The following is a 27,908-nucleotide window of genomic DNA, read 5'->3' as shown; positions in this document are numbered from 1 at the left end:
TTAAAAGTTTATGAGGGGACACCTGGGTGGCTGTCAGTTGAGCGTCTGCCTTCAGCTCAGGTCATGATCCCAGCGTCCTGGGATCAAGTCCCACATCAGATTCCTGGCTCAGCAGGGAGCCTGCTTCTCCCTCTGCTTGTGTACTCTCTCTCTACCAAATGGACAAATACAATTAAAATAAATAAAAATTAAAAAATGATTTACGGGGTGAATTACCCAAATCAGAAATTCTATTTCAAGATCATTCTGGTAGCAGTTAAAGGCTAGATTGAACATGCATTACAAGGGTCTGAAAGGTCCATTAGAAGGCCTTAATAATAATACAAGGAAGAAAATCCAAAATAACTTAGTAGCAAAAAGATGTAGATAAAGGGATGTAGATATGGGGATGGATTAAAGAGCCAAGTATGAGGACATGCCTTCAGAAATCAACAAAGTATAGTGGTTTTTTTTTTAAAAGATTTATTTACTTGACAGCAAGCGAGATCACAAGTAGGCAGAGAGAGGCTCCCTGCTGAGTGGAGAGCCCGATGTGGGCCTCGATCCCAGGACCTTGAGATAATGACAGGAGCCAAAGGCAGAGGCTTAACCCACTGAGCCACCCAGGTGCCCCAAAGTATAGTGATTTTATTGGATCAGGAAGCTGAAGAAGACAGCGAGGCTTCTGACTTAACTGATGAGGTGGTTATCAAGGAATTTAAGAGAAACCAAGAGTATGAAATGATTCCTGTTTTGGCCTTCTTAAGCTTGAGAAATGCAAAGACAATCCAAGAAGAGATCCATACTGAACCATCTAGAGCTTAGAAGAGCTGTTAAGGCACAAGAAAGGATTCATCAGTGTAAAGACCATAGTAGAAGTTACTAGGAACTTTATGATTGCTCAGGGAGTATATGTAAAGGGAGGAAAGGGTCTGGAACACAACCTCAAAGAATTCCCTATATTTTATGCAGTGAGCATAACCAAGAAATAAAGAAGACTAAGAACAGGTAAGTAGGAAGAAAATCGGCAGATAGTCACAAAGCCATATGCTAAGAATGAAGAGGGAAGGAAGATGCCAACTATCAAACGGAGCAAAAAGTTCAAGGGTGAGTTTACTTCCTGTGACAAAAAGGAGTGGGAATTGTTCATTGTCATTTTTCTATACTTTCTTGCTAAGTGTCTTGTCATCTATCGCTTCCCTTATCCCTCAAAACAAAAGTCTGTCAAGTATGTACTAAAATTCCCATTTTACTGACAGGAAATGGCAAATGATTTAAGAAATTAAATAATGTGAAGGTAGTTTATTTAAATAAGACCCAGGTCAGCCTGCTTCTAAAACCCATACTGTTTTTATTCTATCTTTCAGACACAGATGATAGAAAACAGAGTACAGTACAATTGTGCAGTGAAACCCCAGCTAAAGCTGAAGGTGGGCAATACTATATAAATTAGTCTTTTACAAACTTTGTTGTAAAGAGGAAAGATGACACTCCAGGGATTACTTGAGACCACTAATTCAACTTTAGACAACTAATTCAACTGCAATTGAACATGTATTTTTCAGCTGCGCCTGGGTGTCTCAGTTGGTTAAGCGGCTGCCTTCGGCTCAGGTCATGATCCCAGCGTCCTGGGATCGAGTCCTATATTGGGCTCCTTGCTCGGCAGGGAGCCTGCTTCTCCCTCTGCCTCTGCCTGCCACTCTGTCTGCCTGTGCCTGCTCTCTCGCTCTCGCTCTCACTCTCTGACAAATAAATAAATGAAATCTAAAAAAAAAAAAAAAAAGAACATGTATTTTTAAAGCTTTTTTTTTTTTTCTCCTGTATTTCTGGTCCTTGAGCAAAGTAGCATTCAAATTTTGACAGCCAAAGTATTGTACAGTGAGTTTAGTCTTCTTCAACATTACCCTGGATAAAAAAGCTTGTCACGCACCAACAGACAAGCTCCCATTAATATCAATGACAGTACATACCAACTTTAAGATCTTTAAAAATGTTGTAAAAGTATCATAAAGTAAAAGGCATTTTATGGTTTAAAAATTGGCTCCAAGAGTTTATCTGTTCTCTCTCCCACCCCAGTGAAATAAAAAAGGAATTGAAAAGGTAGGAGGCATCATTACCTCAGATGAATTTAAAAGGCATGCTAAATGAAAGAACTGTTTCAAAAGGTTACATATGGTGTAAATCCGTTTATGACATTCTAGAAGAGAACAAAGGAGCGGAAAAGAGATCAGCAGTTGCCAGGGCTTATAGATAAGGGAAATGGTGAGTACAAAGGAGTAGAAGGGAGTTTTGAGGGGCTGATGGTACTGCTCAGTATCCTATGATGGATACAGCAATCTATACATAAGTTAAAATGCTCAGAAATATACACAATAAGAAAAACAGTAAAGTTAACTATATGATCATCTAAAACAATTTATTTTTTTTAAAAATTTTTAAATTATTTTATTTTTTTAAAGATTTTATTTATTCATTTGACAGACAGGGATCACAAGTAGGCAGAGAGGCAGGCAGAGAGAGAGAGGGAGAAGCAGGCTCCCCGCTGAGCAGAGAGCCCGATGCGGGGCTCGATCCCAGGACCCTGAGATCACGACCCGAGCAGAAGGCAGAGGCCCAACCCACTGAGCCAAAGACACGAGCCCAAAAGGATAGAGAGTTGAGAGAGGGTAGAAAAAAGAGAAGCGGTTTCAGATTTCTAGAAAACAGCAGATGATATATGACTGAGCTGGACAGAGCAGGCTGCAATCCAAATGGGGACACTCAGAAGCTCAGACTTAGACATAAAAGCTACAGCTACAAGGAATAGGCCTGAACAAGACTAGCTGAAAATTATATACAACCGAATGGTCAGATCCAAAGACTTCCGCCCTACCCCTCTCAGCCAAACAAAGATAATCTCTCACCTCCATCACTGTCTCTCACAGGTAGGAGATCACTTTATCTGGACAAAGTAATGGAAGACAACCAGGTAGAAGGGATATGCAGAGAGACAGGTATACAGAAATATGCATAAAGTGGAAAACAGAAGGTGAGGTGGAAGACAAGGCAGAAGCAGTTAAAGGCAGGAAAAAACGGACCCTCCTTGTCCTCCTCCTATTGCAGAAGACTAGAGAAGTCCCCAGAAGAAGTCCCCAGAGAACAACCCCAAAGAAAAGGCCTCCAGCCAAATAAGTGGCCCCCTGACAATCATTCTGTAATACAGTACTTCTCAAAATTTGGTCCACCTACACTTGCTGACCTGCCAATTCTTTATTACTTGTCTAAGCTTTTTATCATGAACAGGAACAAATAATTCGCTGAGTGGCATTTCTGAGAAGCACTATGCTAATGAAGTCTATCACCTGTCCAGCACAGGCCACAAACAAAGAGCTTTCAATTAGTTTTTTGGGGAGCCATTCATATATGACAGATTGTCAAGACTAGCCAGAAATACAAAGAAAGTCACCTACATGAACAAAACACTAATATTTAAAATAGCAACAATAAAAATCAATGCTGACAGGGTAGAAAAGAAAAATATTTTATCAAGGCACCTGGATGGGTCAGTCGTTAAGCGTCTGCCTTCTGCTCAGGTCATGATCCCATGGTCCTGGTAAGGGGCCCTGCATTGGGCTCTCTGCTCAGCAGGAAGCCTGCTTCTCCCTCTCTCACTCCCCCTGCTTGTGTTCCCTCTCTCACTGTGTCTCTCTCTGTCAAATAAGTAAATAAAATCTTTAAAAAGAAAAAAAAATTAAAAAGAAAAATATTTTATCTGTGAACTAAGATGAATGTATTTCAGAAACAGAATAAAGGACGTCTTAGAAATTAAAATATTTTTTTTAAGATTTTATTTATTTATTTGATAGAGATCACAAGTAGGCAGAGAGGCAGGCAGAGAAAGAAGAGGAAGCAGGCTCCCCGCCGAGCAGAGAACCCGATGCAGGACTCGATCCCAGGACCCCGAGATCACGACCCGAGCCGAAGGCAGCGGCTCAACCCACTGAGCCACCCAGGCGCCTTAAATACACAAATTCAACAGAAGATAATGTTGGAGGATCAAAATGAAGAATTCTTCTAGAAAGCACATAGACAATAGTGTCTAAACTGGAAAAAAAAAATCAAGCATCACTCTAGGAGGTTCAATATCTGATTAGGACAGAATCCAATTTCTCAAAAGTAACAGGGAAACCTAGAAAAGGATGGAACAATGGCTTCAAAACCCTGAGGGAAAATTATTTTTAAACTTAAAATTGTGTATGTAGTCAAACTATCAATGAAATTGTGAGAACAGAATAAAGGCATTTTAGACATGTAAGGGCTCAGAAAATTGGCCTGTCATACACCACCTCTTAGGAAGCTTTAAGTGCTTTAAGAAGTGCTCCAGTGAACTAGAGAATAAACCAGGAAACAGATCCAACACAGAAGGGGGACAATAGGAGGTCATAGGATAATGGCTACATAACTGGCCAAGAGAACCACCAGTACCGATTGGCCTGGAAGGACAAATATAGAATAGACCTCCCTAGTAAATACAGGTAATCAGATTATCTGATATTTGGGGACAAAACTCCTTCAAAACTATGGATGAGAACATGATGGACCTGACAGAGAAACTGAAGAAAGTTTAGGGTAAGTTTCCAGAAAGTTAGGTGTTTAAAATGAGGCAATTACTGGGGCGCCTGGGTGGCTCAGTGGATTAAGCCTCTGCCTTCAGCTCAGGTCATGATCTCAGGGTCCTGGGATTGAGCCCTGCATTGGGCTCTCTGCTCGGTGGGGAGACTTCTTCCTCCTCTCGCTCTGCCTGCCTCTCTGCCTAACTTGTGATCTGTCTCTGTTAAACAAATAAATTAAATCTTTAAAAAATAATAATAAAATAAATAAAATGAGGCAATTATTAATTCTAGGAAAAATAAGATGATGTAAAATGTAATCAGGTTGCATTGCTTTGCTCTATAGTCATAATTAAACAACAGCTATTGTATTTACTAAATATAATCATAATAACATAATGGGAGACGTAGAGGTAGGTGTGTTAAAAAGCTAAATCCTGGGCGCCTGGGTGGCTCAGTGGGTTAAGCCGCTGCCTTCGGCTCAGGTCATGATCTCGGGGTCCTGGGATCGAGTCCCGCATCGGGCTCTCTGCTCAGCAGGGAGCCTGCTTCCCTCTCTCACTCTCTGCCTGCCTCTCTGCCTACTTGTGATCTCTGTCTGTCAAATAAATAAATAAAATCTTTAAAAAAAAAAAAAAAAAAAAAAAAGCTAAATCCTCAGGTAACATTATCAAGAAGATAATAATGCCTAAAACTGTTAAATCAAGCAATAGTAGGATAGTCATATTATTTTATTTAGAATTATTAAAACAAATGCCAAAAGGAACTTCTGGACTCAAAGTGATTATCTCTGAAAGTTAAAGTTGGGGCAGGGAGGAACACCTGGGTGACTTAGTCAGTTAGGCACCCGCCTTCTGCTTGGGTCATGATCTGAGTCCTGGGATCCAGTCCCACACCAGGCTCCTTGCTCAGCGGGAAGCCTGCTTCTCTCTGCCTGCTGCTCCCTCTGCTTGTGTACACGTGCTTGTTCTCTCTCTCTCTCTGACAAATGGATAAATAAAATATTAAATTAAAAAACAGGGAGGGGGCACCTGGGTGGCTCAGTGGGTTAAAGCCTCTGCCTTCGGCTCAGGTCATGATCCCATGGTCCTGGGATGGAGCCCCGCATCAAGCTCTCTGCTCAGCAGGGAGTCTGCTTCCTCCTCTCTCTCTGCCTGCCTCTCTGCCTACTTGTGATGTCTGTCAAATAAATAAATATATCTTTAAAAAAGAAAAAAACAGATTTTTTTTAAAGCATGTATACATGTTACTTTGACAAAATGTAATTTATATATTTACAAATGGATAAAATCAAATAAGCTCACCATGGTCTGATTTTAGGCATATTTATTTTGAAATTTAAAATGACATTAGGGGAAATATAATTTATATTTATTGAATGGGGTGTGGACTAAAAAAAGAAAGCTTTAAAACACTTGACTAGATCATCTAAACTCTGCAACAAACATTTATGCATCAAAATTCTTCTTGAAATAGTACTTCCTTACTCCCTCCACCCTTCCCTCAAAATAACCGTGTTCACAAAGAAAACTTTTCATCTTAACCAACAAAGGACCAGAAAATAATTCTAAGGCAGTATTTCCATGAAGATGATTAGCCAGCATTGATTAACCCTACAGTCAGCAGCTCCTCTTTCCTGGTTTGGTTTTTATTTCCTGTATGCCCCGCCCTCTTTGTTATTTTCATTATCTTTGCTCTCTACCATTTTTTCCTTTTCTATTTACTAGAGATTTCCTTGATCTAAGACCAAAATTTAGCCCATCTGCCTACAATTCAGGTGACAATCTGACCACGCAATGGTAAGAAGAGATGTTTCCCAGTAATACAGACAAATCTTGCAGTTAATGCTGTCAAAGTGATTAATATATACACATACTGGCAATCAAATCTAGACATGGAAATGTTAAAAAAAGCTATTTCAAAGCAAAAGTTAAACTTGACTTTGAGCTAAAGTTTAGTGTTCAACATTAGCAAAAACACTGGGGCATTATTATTTTAGCAAGACACTTAAACATAGCAAAATTAATTTTATTCATTTTTATTAATACAGAACATACTAACAGAACATTATCTTTAAATATAATCAAGGTTACAAATAAACTGTTACTAACCAATAAACAAAAAATATTCACTTGACTCTCCTCTTGAATCAAAATTCTCTATTAGGTAGTACAGTTATTTTTCTCATCTTATTTTTAACTGTCTTATGATTTCAATGAAATTTCTTAGCTTTTACTTATTAAATAATTCCTTCAATTGGGAAACTTCATATATCAAAATACTTCCTGTAAGTCAGTGCATTCTTCAATGCCTTCTACTTAACCTAAATGCAATAAAATGCATTAAGATTCTCTGAAAGTTGAATATGACATCAGTATTTCCAAAAGATGAGCATAAAACCCATAAGAAAAAAATGTTTTTCCTCCCCCACCATGCTTCACACAAGCCATGTGAATGTTCCACATTCTTCATAATTAGTAACAGTAATCCCTTAAAGCTCAAATGACAGGAGACTGGAAGGGAACTGGGCCATCAATGAACTTGTAGAAGAGATAAAACTCCAAATGTATTTTAAGATTCTGTCTTCACCACAGATGAGAAAGTGTTGGGAAGGTCTTCAATTTTTCTTTAGTGGCACCTTTGGTCCCCTAATCAGAAAAAGAGATGCAGGATGGCAGTCCTCCTTAAACAACATAAACTCAATCTGGATAGACTGGCAAAAACCTTTTCCCCCAGTGATGTATCCCAGAAAATAAACTGCCATGTGCAAGAGGGTCAATTTATCAGAATAAATAACAATATTCTGAAGGACTGACAAAACAAAGGCTATTTTTAGACAAAGAATACCCTATGCACTCAGAAATTTCAGGATAATCATAAAGTAAGTACCTCATGCAAGTAATATTCTACCAGTTAAAAGTCATTATGAACTACAAGTTCTTTTAACTGAATTTCATGTTATACAAAACCTATGAAGTGTGGCACATTTCTATTACCATTACATTATTTGTTTGTTTTTTTTTAAAAAACATATATTAATCAAAATTGATACATTACCAAGACCTTTTGATTTAAAATATAACTGAAGGGAATCATTACAAACTCTGAATAAACAGCTACCTTCTATACAAACATATGAGTTTAAAATTAAAAAAAAAAAGCTATTTCAAAGCAATTAAGCCATCTCTGATTAAAACATATGTTTTCATGCATGTGAAAAAGTAAGTTTACATTCAAGAATAAGTTCCATAGCAAACAAATTATAGCATTTATTCAATAAGGAATATTAAAATAATTCCAGTTAATAGAAAATAAAATAACTTCAACCATATATATATTATAATTTACCATGTACATACTGTAAAATCTCCAGAATTTAGGAAATTTAAGAATTTATTTTTAAAGTATGTTTTAGGAAAAACCAACCAGAATAACGGTACCTTAACTAAAAAGAATGTGCATACACATCCACATTTGACCTATATACAAAAATTGAATGAAATATAAAAGAAATGAAGGTTACTGTTTTCTAAAATTTCTACAATATAACATTAGTACTTAAATAAAAACTTACCTGCAAAATAAAAACAGCTTGAGGTATTTCCAATGCTGAAGCAAATTTCTGAATGCTAAATACCACAAGAATGAAAAGTCTCCTTTGAACATTTACAATTGGTTTATAGTTGAGGCAGAAGATGAAGGTCTGCCAAGAAGTTTCCCCATCTCACCTATGTATCCCTTATGAAGTATAAGCTTCAAGGGAAATGAGCACATGTAAAAACGTATCAAGTGAGTTGGGGTTCCTGACTGCAACATCTTCACCAAATCGAAAAAGGAATTTTAAATTCTCCCACCCGAGACCCACCTGACCTCTAGACATGACTATTAATTCCTATGCTAGACAAGGTAAGCATGTCCTTGTCCTTTGAAATCAAAGCTAAACTTGAAAAAGAACTGTACTGGATAAACTGAATACAGGAACCACCTCAACAAAGATGGTACTTTAAGCCTTTACACACGACACATGAAAATGATGAAGTGTTTTATTTAATTTGGTCTTTCTTCATCGTTTTGTAACTCCGAATCCTGCAAGGTTAGCAAGTCATTATATTCATACATCTTGTAATCCCTTTCTTCACACAACAGGCACACATATACAGCATCATGTCAATATAATATTATCAACACAGCATAAACATTTAAGCAGTAGATGCATTTCACAGGAAAGAGGCTCTATGCATCATATGGCCTGATCCAACACAAAGCAAACATTAGAATGCCATTTCAGCAGTTACAGTGTTGATATGATCAATATAGTTAATTTGTTTCATACCCGTCATATATTTCCATAAGACATCCATAAAGAAGGAGCAAAGGACAAAAACTGCTTTTTAAAAAAAAAGTTATGTGCCAACTTCAAAAATGACATACTAACCAGACATCGGCATTCGAAAGCTAGGTTGAACAGGACTGGCCTTGATGCACATGCAGTAAATTTGTTTTCAGAATATAAAATTAAATGGTAATGTCAGCAGTATTACTACTGTTTCTATATTTATGATTAATTACTAGCAGTACAACTCCCAGAAGAAAGGAGATGGATCCAATAGCGATGTAAGCAATCCCCAAAAATGGATTTTTTCCTCCCATCCATGAAATAGTGCTCAAGATCATCCGCTTTCGTCCATCAAAAGAATGTACAGGGTAATCTGAAGAGTGTATAGGAAGACTTTTCCATGTCTAGTCGATTTTTAAAATACAACTTAAAATCTGGCATTTAATTGCTTATAATTCATTGGTATAGTTCCATGATACACGGCTGCACCTTACTCACGTTTTCTGAATCACAAAACAATTTTATAGTTACTACCTTGAAGCACTGAGTTAGCAAGTTAAACATTAGTAGTAAAAACCATATAGTTTATAAGTAAAAACAACCAAATTCAAATTAAGGGTTATATGGTTTCTCAGGTACTTTTACTCTCATTACACAGAAGGGACAAAAGGCCACAAAGAAATGTGATGTGAAACAAGTATTTCAATTGAACAACAATAAAACCCATCGAGGAAGAGAAGATTGACAGACCAGAAGAAAAAGGAAGAATAAAGAGACTGAAGGTCTCTTGAGCTAAAAGAGCATGAATAAGAGAGTGATTATGAGCACAAGGTCAAAGAGTATGATACTGAAGTTTTAACTTGTTTATTTGGAGCAATGACAAAACTCACGGTGTGACACAGATCTGATGGCTGAAAACAGCAGAAGTGAAAGGTGGACTGTTAAAGAGATTTTAAAAAATGGGACACCAGTATATTGGATAAACTATCTACATGGACCAATTCTAAGATTTTGGGGAGAATTAGGGCAGAGAAGACAGAACTAAATCCCTATGTGAAAGGTTTACAACCTTTTCAAAAGCATCTTTTGAATCAAGTTTAGGCCCCATCTGATTTCTCTAGCTTATGCAATTTTCCACCCCCACAGATAGACCCTATTACTTCAAATAGCAGGCTCTGCTAGTTTCTTATATCTATCCTTATCAAATCAATCAATGACTAAAGTAAGAGTTTCAACGAATAAAACACTTGAGGGACAAAGTATCAAATCACCCATCTAGCCTCTCTCTGTATCCCAAGACCCCAAAATGGGCTTCTGTCTTAATTCTAGTATCTAAGTTCCCACCTTGTAAGTAATTTTTGTAATTACCCATGATGCTTTGCAGACCCAAATTCCTGCCTCATCAATTTCTGAGAGCCTATATTCTTCCTGACAGCTCTCTTTTCAATGCCTGGGATGCAAATAGTCTGTTAACTAAGACAAAGTACTGAGTACTCCAAAGATGTCTCTTTATTTTGCTCTAGGCTACAGGCTTGTATATGCCCTTATACCTTACTAGATCTTCTGGATTCTAACTGTGACAGAGCTGCCTCCTAAATTTGGTAGTAGCCTCAGGATAATGTTCTAACAGCACCTTAACTAGGTCTGTCTGTGCAAAATTGCTCCCATCCGGGGGCCTAGGTTACAAAACTGGGCTACTTTTAGCCTGTCACTATCAAGTCATATTCAGTTGCATACTTGGGTGCAAAATCAAGAGACTAAGGATCCAAAAAGACTTTTCTTTCGAAATTAGTTCTATTAATTTAACCATTCGTTAATGCATTATAAAACTGAAACTATACACTCATGGCTAACCTGGATTATGAAAACTCAAAAATATAAAGATCATTTACAAACATTCAAATGCAAATATTTGAGAAACTTTTCATTCATGATATATGTAAGCACTGGGCTATAGATTAAAAAACATAAGGACTTTTGTTTAGAATAAAATGCAGTGTCCAATATTTTCAGCTAAGAAAGACTTTGTATCCAGGCCAATGTGGCTTGGTCTGACTACTTGAGTAAAATAGCTAGGGATACAGCCTGTGGTAGTTTTGTAGCTGATGGTAAAGTCATGGCCACTGGAGTCAATAACTTGTTTATGAACCCCAACTCTTCTACTTATTACCTGTACAACCTGGGATAAGTTACTTAAATGCTCTATGTTCCTGTATTCTTGTGTATGAATGGAGATGATAACCATCTCATAATGCTTCAATTAAATGTAACAATGCATGGACAGTACTTAGTAAAATGTTGACATATAATTAGAATGAAATAAATGATATATATAAGCACTGAAAGGTACACCCGAATTATACAGCTAAGGATAAAAATGTTTTGGAACTATGAATGGAATAATAGTTATAAACAATTATGTGGATGCAAACTAGCATCCACTGATACTTAATATCTAAAAATATACATCAAAACAGCCCACTACCATCAATGCTTATTTAGCATCAGTTATGCTCACTGACTTTTGAATTAAGCTCAATTACAATCTCCACTGTAGAAATATTTAGCTTATTAATAAATGAAACACCAGCATCTTAAATAATTTTACCAAATAATATGTTTGAATCCTAGTACAAAGTACATCAAAATTTAAAACTTCTGGAAGATAAAAAAAGATACTCTCATATATCCTCACATACTCCTGTAAAAATCAAAACTAAAACAGAGTATCATCTCATTTAACTGAGATAAGGCTGAACAACATTCCTTTCAAATTCTATCAATCTGTGCACATGGCCAAAAAAGGATACTGTACGTGATATTCAAATAGTATCGTCCAGCTGGTAACGTTGGATGTAAATCACTTTTCCGCTCTATAAGACGATATAACTTACGAAAAGTAGGTAATGCTGCAGTACGCATCCAAACAATAAAATCCTCATTTATGAACCCATTGTTATCTGGTTCAGAATCCAGCATATACACTGGTTTAACCCAGTTTACTGGCTTTGTTGTACCTTAAAAACAAAGGGGAGGGGTGAGAGGAGGGGACAAAATATTCAATTCTATTAAGAGTTTCACTTTGACTGAAAAGTCACTCAAATAAAACAAAGACATACAATACACAATCTAAGTGTTTTTCGTATTTCGAAGGTATAAATATATTCTAAGAAAGCCTTAAAATTTGGAGACAAACCAATTTCTCATGTAACAACAAATAACTACAAAGATTTGATGACTATCTCCATTAGGAAAATACTAAAAATTATGCCACTGAGTATATACCAAAAAGCAGATGATTTAATGCAAAGATATAATGATAAAAAAAAATTACATTGTGAAACTGAGGCATAGTATCAAAAATAAATTTTAATTTATAACTATAATAAAAAACTGGATCTGTTTAAAAGAAACTCACCTGTAGTTTTAACACAATGGCTGAAATGCTTTTAACAAAATACTAGAAAAATTCAAGATTAGAAATATACATTTCCTTTAGAATTTCAGTACATAGGAACATTCAATGTATCTTACCTAACTTGGTGTGAAGTTAAGAAACGTTTTTTTAAAAAGTATAAACATTTTTAAGATTCTAAAGATAGAAAATTTTAGGTACTTTATTAAAACTCCTAACTTATATCACATTTTAAAGAAAATTAGTAAATTTACCTTTGAATCGTTCTTTTAGACTTTCTCCTCCAGAGGGATTTCTGAATTTCACATTTTTATCTGTCCACCAAGCAATACCTTTCTTTTTCAAAGGAATAGGTGTAGGGTAAGATTCATTGCCAATAAGAAATAATTCTAATGTATCTAAACATAAAAAAGAAGATATTGTTAAATACTGAAAATCCATAGCACCTACTATACTCTATGAGAAATGAGGATCTGATATCTGCTCCCCAAAGTGGCTGAACAGGAGGTAGGTATACAATGTACATTTGCTCCTGACTACTTATACATGAACTATCTATGGTAATTTTATAATCCTAGATGGACTTCTCTTTCTTCAATACAGTTAGAGGTCGCTTCTCCTACCTGGGTAACTGAGATGTAGTAAGGTAAATGTTTTAATATTAACCCAAGTAAAATAAGTTGCAGGGTAAATCTGCTTCTCCTCCTTTCCTTTAAAAAACACATTCTTACCTAGTTTCTGGCGTATCCATTTCTCTATCCATACTATCTGATATGGTAGCCTCCAGCTACATGGCTACAGAGCCACTGAAACTAAGGCTGGTCCAAGTGAATATGTTTTGTAAGTATGTATCTCAGAAATAAAAAATCTCAATACAAAAAAAAAGGAAACAAAATATCTCATTCATCCATTTTATATACTGAGTATCATTTATAGGTAAAAAGGTGGTATTTGGGGTTCAATAAAATATATTATTAAAATTAATTTTACTCGTTTTTGTTTTTAATGTGACTATTAGAAAATTTTAACACATACATGTCTCACATTGATGGTTTAGATTATATTAGTATCAGACAGTGCTGCTTTAAATGATCAACTGTAGCTTCTTTGTACTGGTATAAATATTGAGTTGGCGGAAAAGGCAACCTGCCTTTTATTTTGTCATATATGAAATACGAAGATTAGCAGAATGTCTCTGCTTCTTCTTCCCAGAGCGAGATTCATTCTTAAAATATGAGAATTCTCAAAAAAAAAAAAAAAAAAAAAGTCACAAAATGTTCTAATACCCCATTAAATAACTAATTGATATATTTATTTTAAAGTTGCTCGGGGCACCTGGGTGACTCAGTCAGTTAAGCGTCTGACTCCTGGTTTTGGTTGAGGTCATGATCTCGTGGGTCGTAAGATGGAGCCCTGAGTGGAGTAGAGTTCTCGGGCTCTGCACCAGCAGGGAGTCTGCTTGAAGATTCTCTCCCTCTACCCCTACCCCCACTTGCATACGTGCATAGAGCTCCTGCACATGTGCAAGTGCTCTCTCTCTCTCAAATGAATACGTTTAAAAAAAAAAAAAGTTGCTCAATTTCTCAACTTCATTCATGTTTACTAGACTATCAAATCAGTATCAATAAATTATACACATTTTCCTATTTATATATGTTCATAATTTGTATTTCTTTTTATCTGTATCATACCATTAAACATGCTGTTGGCAATAGCTCCACAAGGAGCAATCGGTTTGTCTTCATTTCTTCGATAAGGCTCACATTCCTTACTGGGATTCTGATGTTCAGAAGGAAAAGAAGAAAGAATTATCACATGGGCCTCTGGGAGAACTAAGAGCTAATCTAATAACTGATTATAAATTCAGTCCCTACATGTGTCTCACTTGTAATGCATACAGAATAATTCTGTACTGTAAAGACTGTAACACCACATTTAAATACTCAAATTTTTTCTTAATGTTACTGTACTACCTTTTTATGTAACCCTTCCTTGCAAATACTTTGTTATATATGCATATATCAAATTGACTTTTTAAAAATTTTCGTTATCAACACAAAAATCCTATCACAAAGAGTTTTCTGCTCAAGAAAAATTAAGAAGCAGTCTATTCTCAATCCAGTTGTGACATGATAAAAGGAATCTTCAATTGAAAGTAGACTGGAGGGGCACCTGGGTGGCTCAGTGGGTTAAAGCTACTGCCTTTCGTTCAGGTCATGATCCCAGGGTCCTGGGATGGAGCCCTGGATCCGACTCTCTGCTCAGCAGGGAGCCTACTTCCCCCTCCATCTCTGTCTGCCTCCCTGCCTACTTGTGATCTCTGTCTGTCAAATAAATAAATAAAATCTTAAAAAAAATAAAAAGTAGACTGGATGCTCTATTCAGATGCTCTATTCCACCTATGTACTATGTAACTTTGGGTAAGTCCCTTGATTTACCTGGCTTCACTTAGAAAATGAACACATTCAACTAGATAATCTCAAATTTTGTGATTCTGGGTTAATCCTGTGGTTCTACATCAAAGGAAGGAAGGAGGGAGGGTGAGATTTTAAATACAAATAAACTCTTCAGTAGGGGATATATATTCTAGCCACTGAATTCTTCAGGAAGTTTTAATAGAAAGGAAAATACTTTTTTACTACCTAGGCATCAGAGATCCTGAACTAAGCAATGCTAGATACTTTCCAGTAACTGGTTTAGGAAAGCCATTTATTACCTAATACACCATGTACCCTGCAAGGTATTAGACACAGAAAAAAACAAACAAATAAATAAAGTCCCTGCTTTTAAGTAGCTCACAATATGACAGAGGAAACACATCCATATACAACCAATTATTATCTGAAATAAGAGCCATGATGAAGGAGTTTATAGTCATTCAACATGTATTTATTAAAAGTCTTCCATGTGTTAAGCACTGGCAAGGTGCTTGGTATATGGTGGTTAAAATGATCCTTGCCCTCATGAGCTTATAGTATAGTTGGGAAAATAGAAGACAAATAAGTAAATATATAATTACAAATTGCAGTAAGTTTTATGAAAGTGGTATGCCAAGTAATTAATAGGGGAAGGCAAAATAAATTACTTTAGAACCTACGATAAAGAAAAGTTTGTTCTGGAGATGATATAAGTTCAGACCTAAAAAAGAAGAGAAGGCAAGCATGTTGTGAGCAGGCAGAAGAGGGTTTTAAGCAGAGAGAATAATACAGGCCACTGAGAAAGAACCTGTTATTTCTGAGAAGATAGAAGGAGAATGTAGTTAGAGTATGGGAACAAGGAGAATAACGTATGATGACACTGGAGAATTATGCATAGTTCAGATCATCCTGAGATTTTACTCCAAATGCCAGTAGACCACTAAAAGATCATTTAAGTGGTTATCTACATTTTTAAAAAGATCACTACAGCGACTAGGTAGAAAATGGCCTGACAATAGGGCCAGAACAGATGATATGGAGAGAGTTGGGAATGCAGATGTGGGGAAAGTTTGTTAAGCAAGGTGAGAAGTGACTTGGCATAGGGTATGAATGAACTAAATATGTAAAGAAGTTATTTTGTATCCAAGGGCACTATATTAAGAGCAGGCCTCCACCAGAGAGGACTTCCAGGGCAAGACTTAAACCAGTATTCTAGGCAAATAAAATGTAAATGCCGAAGGGCAGATTACTTGGTCTCAGGAATGGTTAGGAAGGAGCATACATCACCCAAGGCAGCCAGGCCATTAAAGGTATGAGTTGGAAATAAGGAAGTAGAGTGGAGTGGTAGGTTGACAGAGATTGTGAAGGACCTTACACACAATGTTTTAAGTAACAAAGACTTTAATCTGTCTTTAAAATCTTTGAAAGCCACCTGGTCTTTAAAATCATGTATTTGGTTTAGCTCAGACATCAATAAATAACAAACTATACCTGTTTTTATAAATAAAATTTTATTGGAACACAGTTATAGTACACCCATTCATGAGTTTTGTCTATGGGTTACTATCATTCTACCGTGGCAGAGGGGAGTTGCTGTGTCAGAGACCATATGACCTGCAAAACCAAAGGCCTTTACTCTCTGGGCTTTACAGAAACAAATTCATCAATTCCTAGTCTAGGCTAAAAGCTTTTTGCTTGCAGCCTGTAAGAAAAGAATTGATCTCTGTTTCTTATGCTTTTAGCAAAGAGGGTGTATCTGAATAAAGGAATTATAAAACAACCAACGTTTTCCAGGTCTCTCAACACACCCAATCTGTAATCCCAATCAAAAAATTCAGAAAGATCTAAGAACTTGGTGTGTCTCACAGAATATCATCTTCTCTGGATTTGAGTCCTAAAACCCCACATGGTACTGCAAAATATTGCAGACCTAACGAGAATCTTTCAAAAGACATGTTATTTCTTGAGATCCCAAACATTAGGAATGATCAATAAAACCAGTAGATAACCTAGAGCAGTATATGCTTACCAGGAGCATTCTGGTCACAATATAGTCCTAAACTGCATTCTAAGAGATTCATTATATCTAAGAAACCCAAAATAGCTCTGGAACTCTGAAGGTTTGCTACTTTGGCAACACTAACATAATATACTTGGGGACCAACCACTACTATGAAAAGTTGAACAACAGTCAGGAAATTAAGATCCTCTAGCCCAGTCCAGGCTGGGCATAAGAATGGGGGCTTTATTGGGGGAACCTGAGTGGCTCAGTCAGTTTAGCATCTGCCTTCGACTCAGGTCATGATCCGCGGCCCTGAGATCAAGCCCCACATTGGGCTCTCTGCTCAGCGGGGAGCCTGCTTCTCCCTCTCTCTCTCTCTCTGCAGCTCCCCCTGCTCCTGCTCTCCTGCTCAATCTCCTGAGCTCGCTCCCTCAAATAAATAAACAAAATCTTGGGGGAAAAAAAAATAGGGAGCCTGCTTCTCACTCTCCCCCTGCTTGTGCTCTTGCTCTGTCAAATAAATAAATAAAATCTTCAAAAAATAGTAATAAAATAAAAAAGCAAAAACCCTCACTAAACAAACTACAAGTAAAAAGTTAACACTTTAATTTCATCCTAAATTATTAAATTTAACATTTCTAACTAAGCTATTACCACATATTCTTATTTATATTTACATTTTCACATTCCCATCATTTTACTTACAAGTAAAGCACTAGAATCTCCATTTAGTTGACTATCATCTCGAGATTTCACGTAACGACGATGGTTTTGATAGAAATTAGACAGTCCATAATACATAAACACATTGCCCTAGAGAAAAAGAACAGAAACAATTTTCATACGAAACTGTTGGGTATAAACTTGTTTCATGCATATATAAAAGCTAGTCATTTGAACTTTACGAGTTTAGAATTTGTGATAACTTGAAACAAGTACTGGAGTGAATCCTACCAATCCTTAACAATCTAAAATACTACAAACTGTAAGTAAGGTTAAAGAAGGTATGTTAAAAAATTCAAGAATAAACTTTGAAATATCCTTAAAGACTTCAAAGAAGTAATATTTGCATGAAAAAAAAGCCCTCAAGATGCCTATTAGCCTATTCTACTTTCAACTTCAAATTTCTCCCATTCAGACTGGTCTCCACTGAGAGTCAACTTTTCAAAGGAATAATCAAACTTTCATTTATTGTCCAAGTTAATTCTGAACTTGAACTGAGACATAAAAAATTTCGTAACAACATACTATTAGTAAAGTATCTAAGTTAATGAGTTAATATATAACAATCAAGAAAAATACTTTAATATAGTTGGTAGAGCCACTTTAGAATAACTTGGGAAAGAAGGGTGACCGATATACACTATAATTCTTTAGAAGGTACCGCAAAACCATCTTGAATGACTTAAGGTTTTAAGAGGTAGCAAAAACATTAAGCTCTTTTCTCCTTTCTGGTTGCTACTTCTATAGTCTATAATCAAAAATAACTCAATAGGAGCCCCTTGGGTAGCTCAGTTGTTAAGCATCTGCCTTCAGCTCAGGTCATGATCCCAGGGTCCTGGGATCAAGCCCCACATCCGGCTCGCCTGCTTCTCCCTCTCTCTCTGCCTGCTGCTTCCCCTGCATGTGCTTTCTGTCAAATAAATAAATAAAAGTATTTTTAAAAAATAAATAATAGGGGCACCTGGGTGGCTCACTGGGTTAAGCCTCTGCCTTCGGCTCAGGTCATGATCTCAGGGTCCTGGGATTGAGCCCCACGTGGACTTTCTGCTCGGCAGGGAGCCTGCTTCCCCCCTCTCTCTGCCTGCCTCTCTGCCTACTTGTGATCTTTCTCTCCCTCTCTCTCTCTCTCTCTCTCTGTCAAATAAATAAATAAAATCTTAATAAATAAATAAATAAATAAATAAATTTTAAAAATAACATTTTAAGTAGGCTTTATTTGATTTGCTATTTTCACATACACAATTACTTATTTAAAATTTTATTTTCAAATGTCAAATTATTCAAAACTTTCCCCTTTGATAGAAAGAAAATGTTCACATAAGAACTATTTTTGGTTATCAAAAATACCACAGACACAAAGAATATGCTTAAAAATAGATAATCTCAATTAAGAAGCAGTACAGTAAATTCAACTTATAAACTGAAAAAGAAATCCTTTCAGTGAATACTGAGACAAAATAACTGAAAAGTCTTTCAGTCCAATGCAAAGTTTGGTCTCGTGAAGGAACCCAGGGTCCACAAAAGAATGGGCTTTTCAGAAAAAGTTCTAAAATCGGTGTTTTTGGATGGGGAAAGAAACAACTGAAGCTTTCAAGTCTGTTTCATCTCAATTCTGTCTGTTCAGACAAAAGCAGAACTTCTTTACAGTTTTTTTCATCTCGGTGAAAAAAATCTGAATTTTTGAGGTTTAAAATTTATATGTGATTTCTGCTGAAACAAAGTAAAACAAATTCCTGTCTGCTCCCAAATTTATTTGCATGTTTGTAAAGATAGTTTTAGTCCTTTATTTCGGTGCACAAACATCTACAACCACTAGATGGCAACCACCTGCTGGGGACCACAAAAGTCAAACAGGCCTTTTAAGAAAATTTTAATTGTAGAAAATCTAAAAAGTTGACAAGTATTAAACTAATTTTGCTTCCTGAAGAATAAAACAATTTTTTATGCTGAATTTTCAGGTAAAGGAAAGCACAAACTGGTTTTGTCATGTCTATTCTGAATCCTTATGTCCTTTAGCATCAGCTCAATTTCCAGTAACAGGTATGAATGCAAAAGATACATAACTACACACACACACACACACACACACACACAGACACAGTAGTGTTCTAGTTGCTGTCAAGACATAAAAGCTCAATAAGGTTTCACTACGTGTTTGCATTTATGGCAATTCATATCTAATAGAAAAACAAGACGACTGAATAATGAATGACTTAGTAAATTTCCGAAGTAAACTTGCTTTAGTATTAAAAGTGGGCAAAATTATTTCATATAAATGATACATTGATTTGTAAAATAAAATTTTCCAATGAAAAGATAAAATGCTTTAAATTTAGTTTATAAAGTACTAAACTGTTTAAATAAATACATGATATTTAATTACCAGACAGCATAATGCAAGAGTCAAACAAAACAATGTTCCTCAAAAGGATATGGACTTTGCTACAAAAATGAAATTAGTAAAAAAATTTTAATAAAACATCAATATTTTTAAAAGCAGGGTTTTTCTAATACATTGGGAATACAGACCTCAAATGACTGTTCCAGTGTGAAGTTAATGGTACAGTAACAAGGTGTCGCATTCGGAGACAAACATTTATTGCAGGGACTAGAAGGGTCTGTTCCGGTATAATCAATCTGTAAGAGAAACACAAAGTAAGCACTTCCTTGGAGAAAGTGGATACACTGTGAAATAACTTGCTATTAGAAGAAAAAAATGAGTCAAATGAAGCAATGTATAGTCCAGAAAAAAAAGTTTTTACGGTTATCTATTTTGACAATCAAAGATAATAAAAACTGAAAAGGGTCCTACATTATTCTACTAGCTCATCTTTCCAAGTAATTTCCTCTCTCCTTTTTACCAGGAGAAATATATTTATGCATAAAAAGTCAGATAAAAAATTCTAACTGCATGATATGTAAAGATTTAAACAGCTATATAAAGCCTAAATAATTAAAATAACAAGTGAGGGGTGTGAGGGGGGGTGCTCAAGTCAGTTGGGCATCTGCCTTTGGCTCAGCTCATGATCCAGGGGTCCTGGGATTGAGCCCTGCACTGGGCTATCTGCTCCCAAAGAGCCTGCTTCTCCCTCTCCCTCTGTTCCCCCTGCTTGTGTTCTGTCAATAATAATAAATAAATAAACTCTTTAAAAAATAAATGAATAAACATAAATTTAAAGAAATACCAAGTTGATACAGAGATCAGTAAATCAGTTATTGCTCTTAAGTCTTCCAATCTTTAATACTTTTCAGTCACCTCAGCTTCCATGGTATATTTTCAAATAAAAAAAAAAAACCTACTGGGGCGCCTGGGTGACTCAGTGGGTTAAGCCGCTGCCTTCGGCTCAGGTCATGATCTCAGGGTCCTGGGATCGAGTCCCGCATCGGGCTCTCTGCTCACCAGGGAGCCTGCTTCCTCCTCTCTCTCTCTGCCTGCCTCTCTGCCTACTTGTGATCTCTCTCTCTGTCAAATAAATAAATAAAATCTTAAAAAAAAAACTACTAATAGGTATCTCAAGAGCTACCATTTTCTTAAAAACCTGATGGTGTAAAATAAAGAATTTGTCTTGTCTTTGTCCTGGTTTCCTAGAAAGGAGCTTCTAAAACCCTTGGATTTCTCCAATGACAAGGGGTATTTGTTTTTGATAAGCCCCATGACTCACACAGTAGAGTTTCTGCTAGAGACAGCCCAGGATGGGGGCTAGTCACCAGAAAGACTATGTATGATTAGGGACTTTGGCTCAGCCCAATTTCTGGGGAGAGGGGAAAGCCTGGAAATTTAGTCCAATTACATAGGCCAATGTTTAATCAATCATGCCTGTGTCATGAAATGTAAAAAAATTAAAAACAACAACAACAAAAAAAAAACACGACTCTGGAAACAGAAGCACAGGGGTGCTTCCTGGTTGGTTAACCCACTGATATACCAGAAGAGTGATGTGCCCTGATTCTATAGGGAAAGGGCACAAAATTCTATATTCAGGTCCCTACCAGACCTCAATTTATGTGTTGTCTTCATTTAGCTAGTCATAATTTACGTTGTTTACAATAAAATTGTAATCCTAAGTATAGCACTTCCCTGAGTTAAGTCATTCTAGCAAATTACTGAAACTGAGAAGGATCACAAGAACCCCAGATTTCTAGCCAATTGGTCATAAGTACAGATGGCCTGGAGACCTCTAAACTTGCAACTGGTATCTGAAGGACAGTCTTGTGTATGTGGGGGTGGTCTTAGGAAGACCCTGGATTTGCAGCTAGTTGACCAGAAACGTCAGTAGCCTGGGGACCTAATTTGCAGCTGGCGTCCAAAGTGGTGGTAGTCTCTCGTTGGGAACCATGCCCTTACAACTGTGCAGTCTGATGCTATTTCAGGGTGGTTAGTGTCAGAATTGAACTGCAGCTGGCATCAGATGACCTGGCTGATGGCTAATATGAGTCTTTATAAGAATTTTTTTTAAATAGATACCATTATTGTATCAATATTTTATGGTCTTAAAAATCCTTTGTACTCTACCTATTTATCCCTCCCTCCCCTAACTACTGGCAACCTCTGATCTTTTTACTATATCCACAGTTTTGCCTTTTCCAGAATGTTGTACAGCTGGAATCACACAGTCTATAGCCTTTTCAAATTGGCCTCTTTCACTTAATAATATGCATTTAAGGTTACTCCATGCCTTTTCATGGCGTGATAGCACACTTCTTTTTAGCACTGCACACATTATTCCATTTTCTGAATTTATCCATTCACCTACTAACGGACATCTTGGTTGCTTTCAAGTTTGGGCAATTACAAGTAAAACTACTATAAACATCCTCCTGCAGGTTTTGTGTGAACCTAAGTTTTCAGCCATCTGAATAAATTACAAGGAGTAGGAATGCTGGATTGTATGGTAAGAGCAAGCTTAGTTACCTAAGAGGCTGCGAAACTATCTGTATTGTTTTGCATTCCCACCAGCTGTGAACGAGTTCCTATTGCTCCACATCCTCACCAGCATCTGCTGCTGTCAGATTTTTGGATTCTCACCATTCTAATAGGTGTACAGTGGTATCTTGTTTTAATTTACAATTCCCTAATGATCTATGTTAGGCATCTTTCATGTACTACTTGCCATCTATATATTAGGGACCAAATGTATCCTCCCCAAATCAGCACTAATTGTCCATGTGATGTATGTGGAGGTGGGGCTGTTGGAAGGTAATTAGGTTTAGATGAGGTCATGAAAGTAGAGCCCCCATAATGCGATTAGTGTCCTTAAGAGTAGAGACCAGAGCTCTCTTTCTCTCTCCCTGTCCCGTGAGAACAAAGTTGAGAAGGCAGCATCTGCAAGTGAGGAAGAGGGTCCTCACCAGGAACTGAACCTACCAATACCTTGATCTTAGACTACCGAGACTCTAAAACCATGAGAAATAAATGTCTATTATTTAAGTCACCTAGTCTGTGTTTTCCCTTCGGTTTTTGGTTTTGGATTTTGTTTTGTAGCAGCCCAAGATAAAACAGTTTAGTACTAAAAAGTGGGGTGTTGCTGTAACAAATACCTACAAAGACAGAAATGGCTTTGGAACTATGTAAGTGGTAGAGGCTGGAAGAGACTGGAGATGGATGCTAAAAATAGAGACATTAAGGGTAAGGGTAATAGCAGCAGCAAAGAGCGAGCCCTGTGGCAAGAATGCCTGGCCCAGTGGGTCCTGAAGGTAGAAGAGCTTCAGATCGAAGACGATTACATTTGAGCCTTAATATCTAAAAGTATTTACTCACTATATTTTGAAGACTTGCTTAGAACCTGTCACCCCTTTTTTCCTCTAATTTTCTTCCCTTCCAAATGGGAATGTCTATGCTCTGTCAGTTCCTCCCACTGTATTTTAGAAGCACATAACTTATCTGGTTAAATAGGTTCACAGATGGAAAGACATTTTGTCTCAGGATGAACATACCTCAAGTGCCACCCATATCTGATTTAACTGATATTTAGATGCGACCTTAGAGTTGGTGCTGGATTGAGTTGAGACTTCGGGGTATACTGGGATGAAATTGAAGTATATTCTGCATGCAAGAAGGACATGAATTTGAGGAGAAGGGTAGAATGTATGGACTAAATGTGCCCTCCCCAAATTTGTATGTTGCAACCCTAACCCCCAATATGATAGCATTTGGAGGTGGGCCTTTGGGAGGTAATTAGGATTAGATGAGGTCATAACGGTGGGGTCCCTATGACAGGACTGGTGTCCTTAATAAAAAGAGGAAGAGAGACCAGAGCTCTCTTTCTGCCATGGTAAGGACATAGCAAGAAGGTGACCTCCTGCAAGCTAAGATGAGGGTTCTCACAGGAAATCAATCTACCAGCACCTGATCTTGGACTTCTTTGCTTTAAAGACTGTAAGAAATGACTATCTGTTGTTTATAAGCCACCTAGTCTATGGTCTTTTGTTATAAGAGCCGAAACTAAGATATTGTATATTTTCTTGGGTGAGATATCTCTTAAGGTCTTTTGCCCAATTTTTAACTGGGTTTTTCATTTTCTTATTGCTGAGTATTAATAGTTCCTTGCATATTTTGGATAATAGTCCTTTAACAGTCCTTTAAAAAAATGTTTTTTCCTACTCAGTGGCTTGTTTTCTCACTCTTTCGATAAATAGTAATTTTATGATAAAGTCTTTTATTTACTTTAATAAAGTACAAAGATTAGCCATTTAATTTTTATTTCTAAAACAACATTTTAAACTTTATATATGCTCAGTATTTTCTTACATTGAAAAAAAAGGTTAAAATCGGTCTATAGAAAATAGAGTCAGCAACTAACTGCAACATCTGATTGCTTTTTAAAAAAGATTTATTTAAGTCAGAAGGAAGGAGAGCACGAGCATGTGCAAGTGTGGGGAGGGAGAGAGGGAGAGGGAGACAAGCAGAGGCCCCACTGAGCACAGGCTGGACACACGGCTCATTACAGGACCCTGAGATCATGATCTGAGCCAAATTCAAGAGTCTGACACTTAACTCACTGAGCTACCAAGGCACCCCAACATCTTCTCAAAAACTACAAAACTGTTTAATAAATCCTGGTTTTGTCAAATTCCAATAATGAAATGTTCTCCACCAAAGCGTATTTGTTTATTAATAAAACTTTGTTTACAGAAAATTTTTATTCACCCCAAATATCTAGGAGAAGTTAGGCACATAACTAAAACAATCTAAAAACACAGGTCCCCTAAATGAAGAGAGGCAAAGCATATGTAATTTATACTATACCGGTTGAGCCACAACTTTCCACTCAGGGCCTATCCATACATAATATCCCACTTAAAACCCAACTTTTATGATTCTGAAGAGATGAAAGAGGAGACCACTTAGAAGGGAGAACTAAAGACTCAAAAGAAAGAAATGTGTGGAGATTTTTAAAAAATAAAAACTGAAAAAAATTAAACTATAGTAATTTTTTTCAGTTTTTATTTTTTAAAAATCTCCACACACTTCTTTCTTTTGAGTCTTTCTTAAGACTAATTTAAGGATTTATGGGTACCTGGGTGGCTCAGTGGGTTAAGCCTCTGCCTTCGGCTCAGGTCATGATCTCAGGGTCCTGGGATGGAGTCCCGCATCAGGCTCTCTGCTCGGCAGGGAGCCTGCTTCCCCCTCTCTCTCTGCCTGCCTCTCTGCCTACTTGTGATCTGCCTATCAAATAAATAAATAAAATTTTTAAAAAAAGACTAATTTAAGAATTAAAAAAAAAAAAGTGGCCAGCTGTGCCTATTACCCTATTGTATGCCTTTGAACAAACCCCTCTCAAATCACTCTCTTTTAAATTAGTTTCTAGGGCAAAGTAGGAAAGAAAGATCATTAATTGTGCAAGGACATATATTATTTATTTGAACAAAAATAATGAATTAATATGATGGAATGTAAAATATAATAAATTATACTACAGTATATTAAAACTGAACATTTTATTGGAACCGAGAATAAGGGGAGATAGCTATAACATTTTCATTACAATCTTTTGATATAATTTTCAAAATGTACAAAATATTGGTATGTCTTTTGATTTCAGGAAAATCTGAAAGGAATTTTAAAAAAATCATTATCATGAACATATTTTTTTTTTTTTTAAAGATTTTATTTATTTATCAGAGGGAGAGAGGGGGAGAGAGCGAGCACAGGCAGACAGAATGGCAGGCAGAGGCAGAGGGAGAAGCAGGCTCCCTGCTGAGCAAGGAGCCCGATGTGGGACTCGATCCCAGGACGCTGGGATCATGACCTGAGCCGAAGGCAGCTGCTTAACCAACTGAGCCACCCAGGCGTCCCTATCATGAACATATTAAGGCTTACTACATTCAAGGCATAACATATGGCCCAAAATAAGATACAAAAGCAATCATACCTAAACTTCAACCTTGTTTACACATTCCTTTCTATTATACACATACTGTATTTATTTCATCTGGTTCCCACCAAAATCCTATATTGTTATTTACACTGTACACACTGTACACAGAAACCTGCCCAAGCTCATACAAATAGCATTAGCTTGCACTAGGCTAAAACCAAGGATTTCTAACCCCAAACCCAAGTTTCTTCTACTGAACTGCTTTTTCCAAAGAATCATCAGTCTCCTTTGCCCTGTAGAAGACTACTTTATCAAAGGTATCACATGAATACAAAGAAAACGACTACAATTGCTAAATGCCAAACTGAATGGTAAAGAGGACCAACCGTAAGTACAAGGTGAACCAATAAGTTTTTACTGAGAAGAGGAGGCTCTGAACTGAGCCATTAAAGAAAAAAAAAAAAAAAAAAAGGAAAAAGAAGAAAGATGTGTACAAGTGAAAGAGGGGACATTAGAGAAACAAGAAGGTAGAGGGCACAGGTATATCTCAGGACAATGAACATAAACACTTCGGATTTATGGACAGTTTTTCAGGTTAAGGAAGGTAAACTGGAGCCATAAGGATACTCTGTGTTTTACTAATTACTGTTTATTAAAATACACTAAGTGCCAGACATAATAAGCACTTAATATACATCATCTCATTAAAAAGTACAATAGTCCTGCAAAGTTTGTTTTTGTTTTCCTTATTTTGACCTAGAAGACTCCTATTTAGGGAAGTTTAGTAATTTTCTCAAAATTACCCTGTTAGTAATTATGAGCAAGAATTTGAACCCAGCTTTGCTTTGCTCCAAAATCTATGTTCTTTTCACAGTAGTAGGAAAGAAGGTAGGTACTGATTGTGAGTGAGAGAAGTAACAGAGGTACAACAAATAAGGCAGCAGGGTATCCTAGAGGACCGATAATATAATTTAAAGTTTTTAAAACATTAATTTTTTTATTAACAGGTAATACATCACTGTAGAAAAATTCCTCTCAAAAATGCTCGTCAGATAAACAGAGTGAAAGGAAGAAATAAACAGCCATATTTAAATTATTCATAGCCTCTTAAAAGCAACTGAACTTTTTTTAGATTCAGTCACTATTTTAATCTTTTTTGAAGATTATTTTTTAAAAAATCAAAAGCTTAATTCTAAACTTATAGCTACAGAACAAATGTAATCTGTTTTATCCAAATCAAATTCTATGGGTCATATGAAAGCTGCTGTATGTTTCTATAAATTAGGGAATCTGAGTGGGAATAATAAACAAGGATTTTACTCTTTTAAAAAAATAAGATTTTTTAAATTACTGGATAGAGAAAGCACAAATAGGGGTAGGCGCAAAAGGAGAGGGACAAGTGGATTCCCCAACTGAGCAAGAACCTAAAAAAACTACAAAGGGCTCATCCCAGGACCCTGAGATCATAACCTGAGCCAAAGTCAACAGCTCAATCAACTGAGCCATCCAAGCACCCCAAGGATTTTACTTCTAATTCAATCAGTTTCAATCTCATACTTGAGATGATAAATTTATGAATTAGGTAATAATGTAAATTATCTTTAAAGAAAGGACAGCAATAGCAAAACTAGCTCTTATTTCCCAACTGTTTTCTTCATGCCAGAACTGCTCTTAACCTTTTACAGAGAGGAAATCGAAATTCCAAGGTTAAGTAACCGCACCAAACCGAAAAGGTTGGTATGTGACTATGGTATGTGACTGGGGCTGCTGTAACTAACTGCCACAAACTGGGTGTCTTTCAACAAAGTGTAACTTATTCTCTCATAATTCTGGAAGCTAGAAGTCTGAATTTTAGGTGTCAGCAGGGCTTTACTCCCTCTGGGACTCTGGGGAGACTCCTTCCTTGCCTCCTTGTAGCTTCTGGTAGTGGCTACCAATTCTTGGTGTTCTCTGGCTTGCAGCTGCATCACTCCACCTCTGCCTCTATTACTGCCTGCTTCTCCCTATGTGTCTGTCTTCACATCACCTTCCCTCTGCATCTGTTGTCTATCTCTTCTTATAAGGACACCAGTCATATTGGCTAGGAGCCCACCCTTTCTCTCTGCTCCTCCCTTGCTTGCTCTCTCAAA

At 36.7% G+C, this 27,908-nt stretch overlaps 1 protein-coding gene across 1 annotated transcript in view; it reads right to left on the bottom strand.

Moving 5' to 3' along the window:
• Positions 1-6,590: 6,590 nt before the first annotated feature.
• TMEM30A (transmembrane protein 30A) overlaps positions 6,591-27,908 on the bottom strand; it is a 36,882-nt gene continuing 15,564 nt past the window's right edge. Inside the window, exons 2-7 of the mRNA XM_032339253.1 lie at positions 19,991-20,098; positions 17,444-17,551; positions 14,011-14,098; positions 12,574-12,717; positions 11,715-11,921; positions 6,591-9,277 (exon numbers count right to left, since the gene is read on the bottom strand). Of these exons, the coding sequence (XP_032195144.1) occupies positions 9,084-9,277; positions 11,715-11,921; positions 12,574-12,717; positions 14,011-14,098; positions 17,444-17,551; positions 19,991-20,098 (849 nt within the window). The 3' untranslated portion in view covers positions 6,591-9,083. The remainder of the gene's footprint in view (positions 9,278-11,714; positions 11,922-12,573; positions 12,718-14,010; positions 14,099-17,443; positions 17,552-19,990; positions 20,099-27,908) is intronic.

The sequence above is a fragment of the Mustela erminea genome, chromosome 4, assembly GCF_009829155.1.
Source record: "Mustela erminea isolate mMusErm1 chromosome 4, mMusErm1.Pri, whole genome shotgun sequence".
In the NCBI taxonomy this organism is placed as follows: Eukaryota; Metazoa; Chordata; class Mammalia; order Carnivora; family Mustelidae; genus Mustela; species Mustela erminea.
Note: the sequence above shows the minus strand (reverse complement) of the source record. Positions and strands in the feature narration are given on the sequence as shown.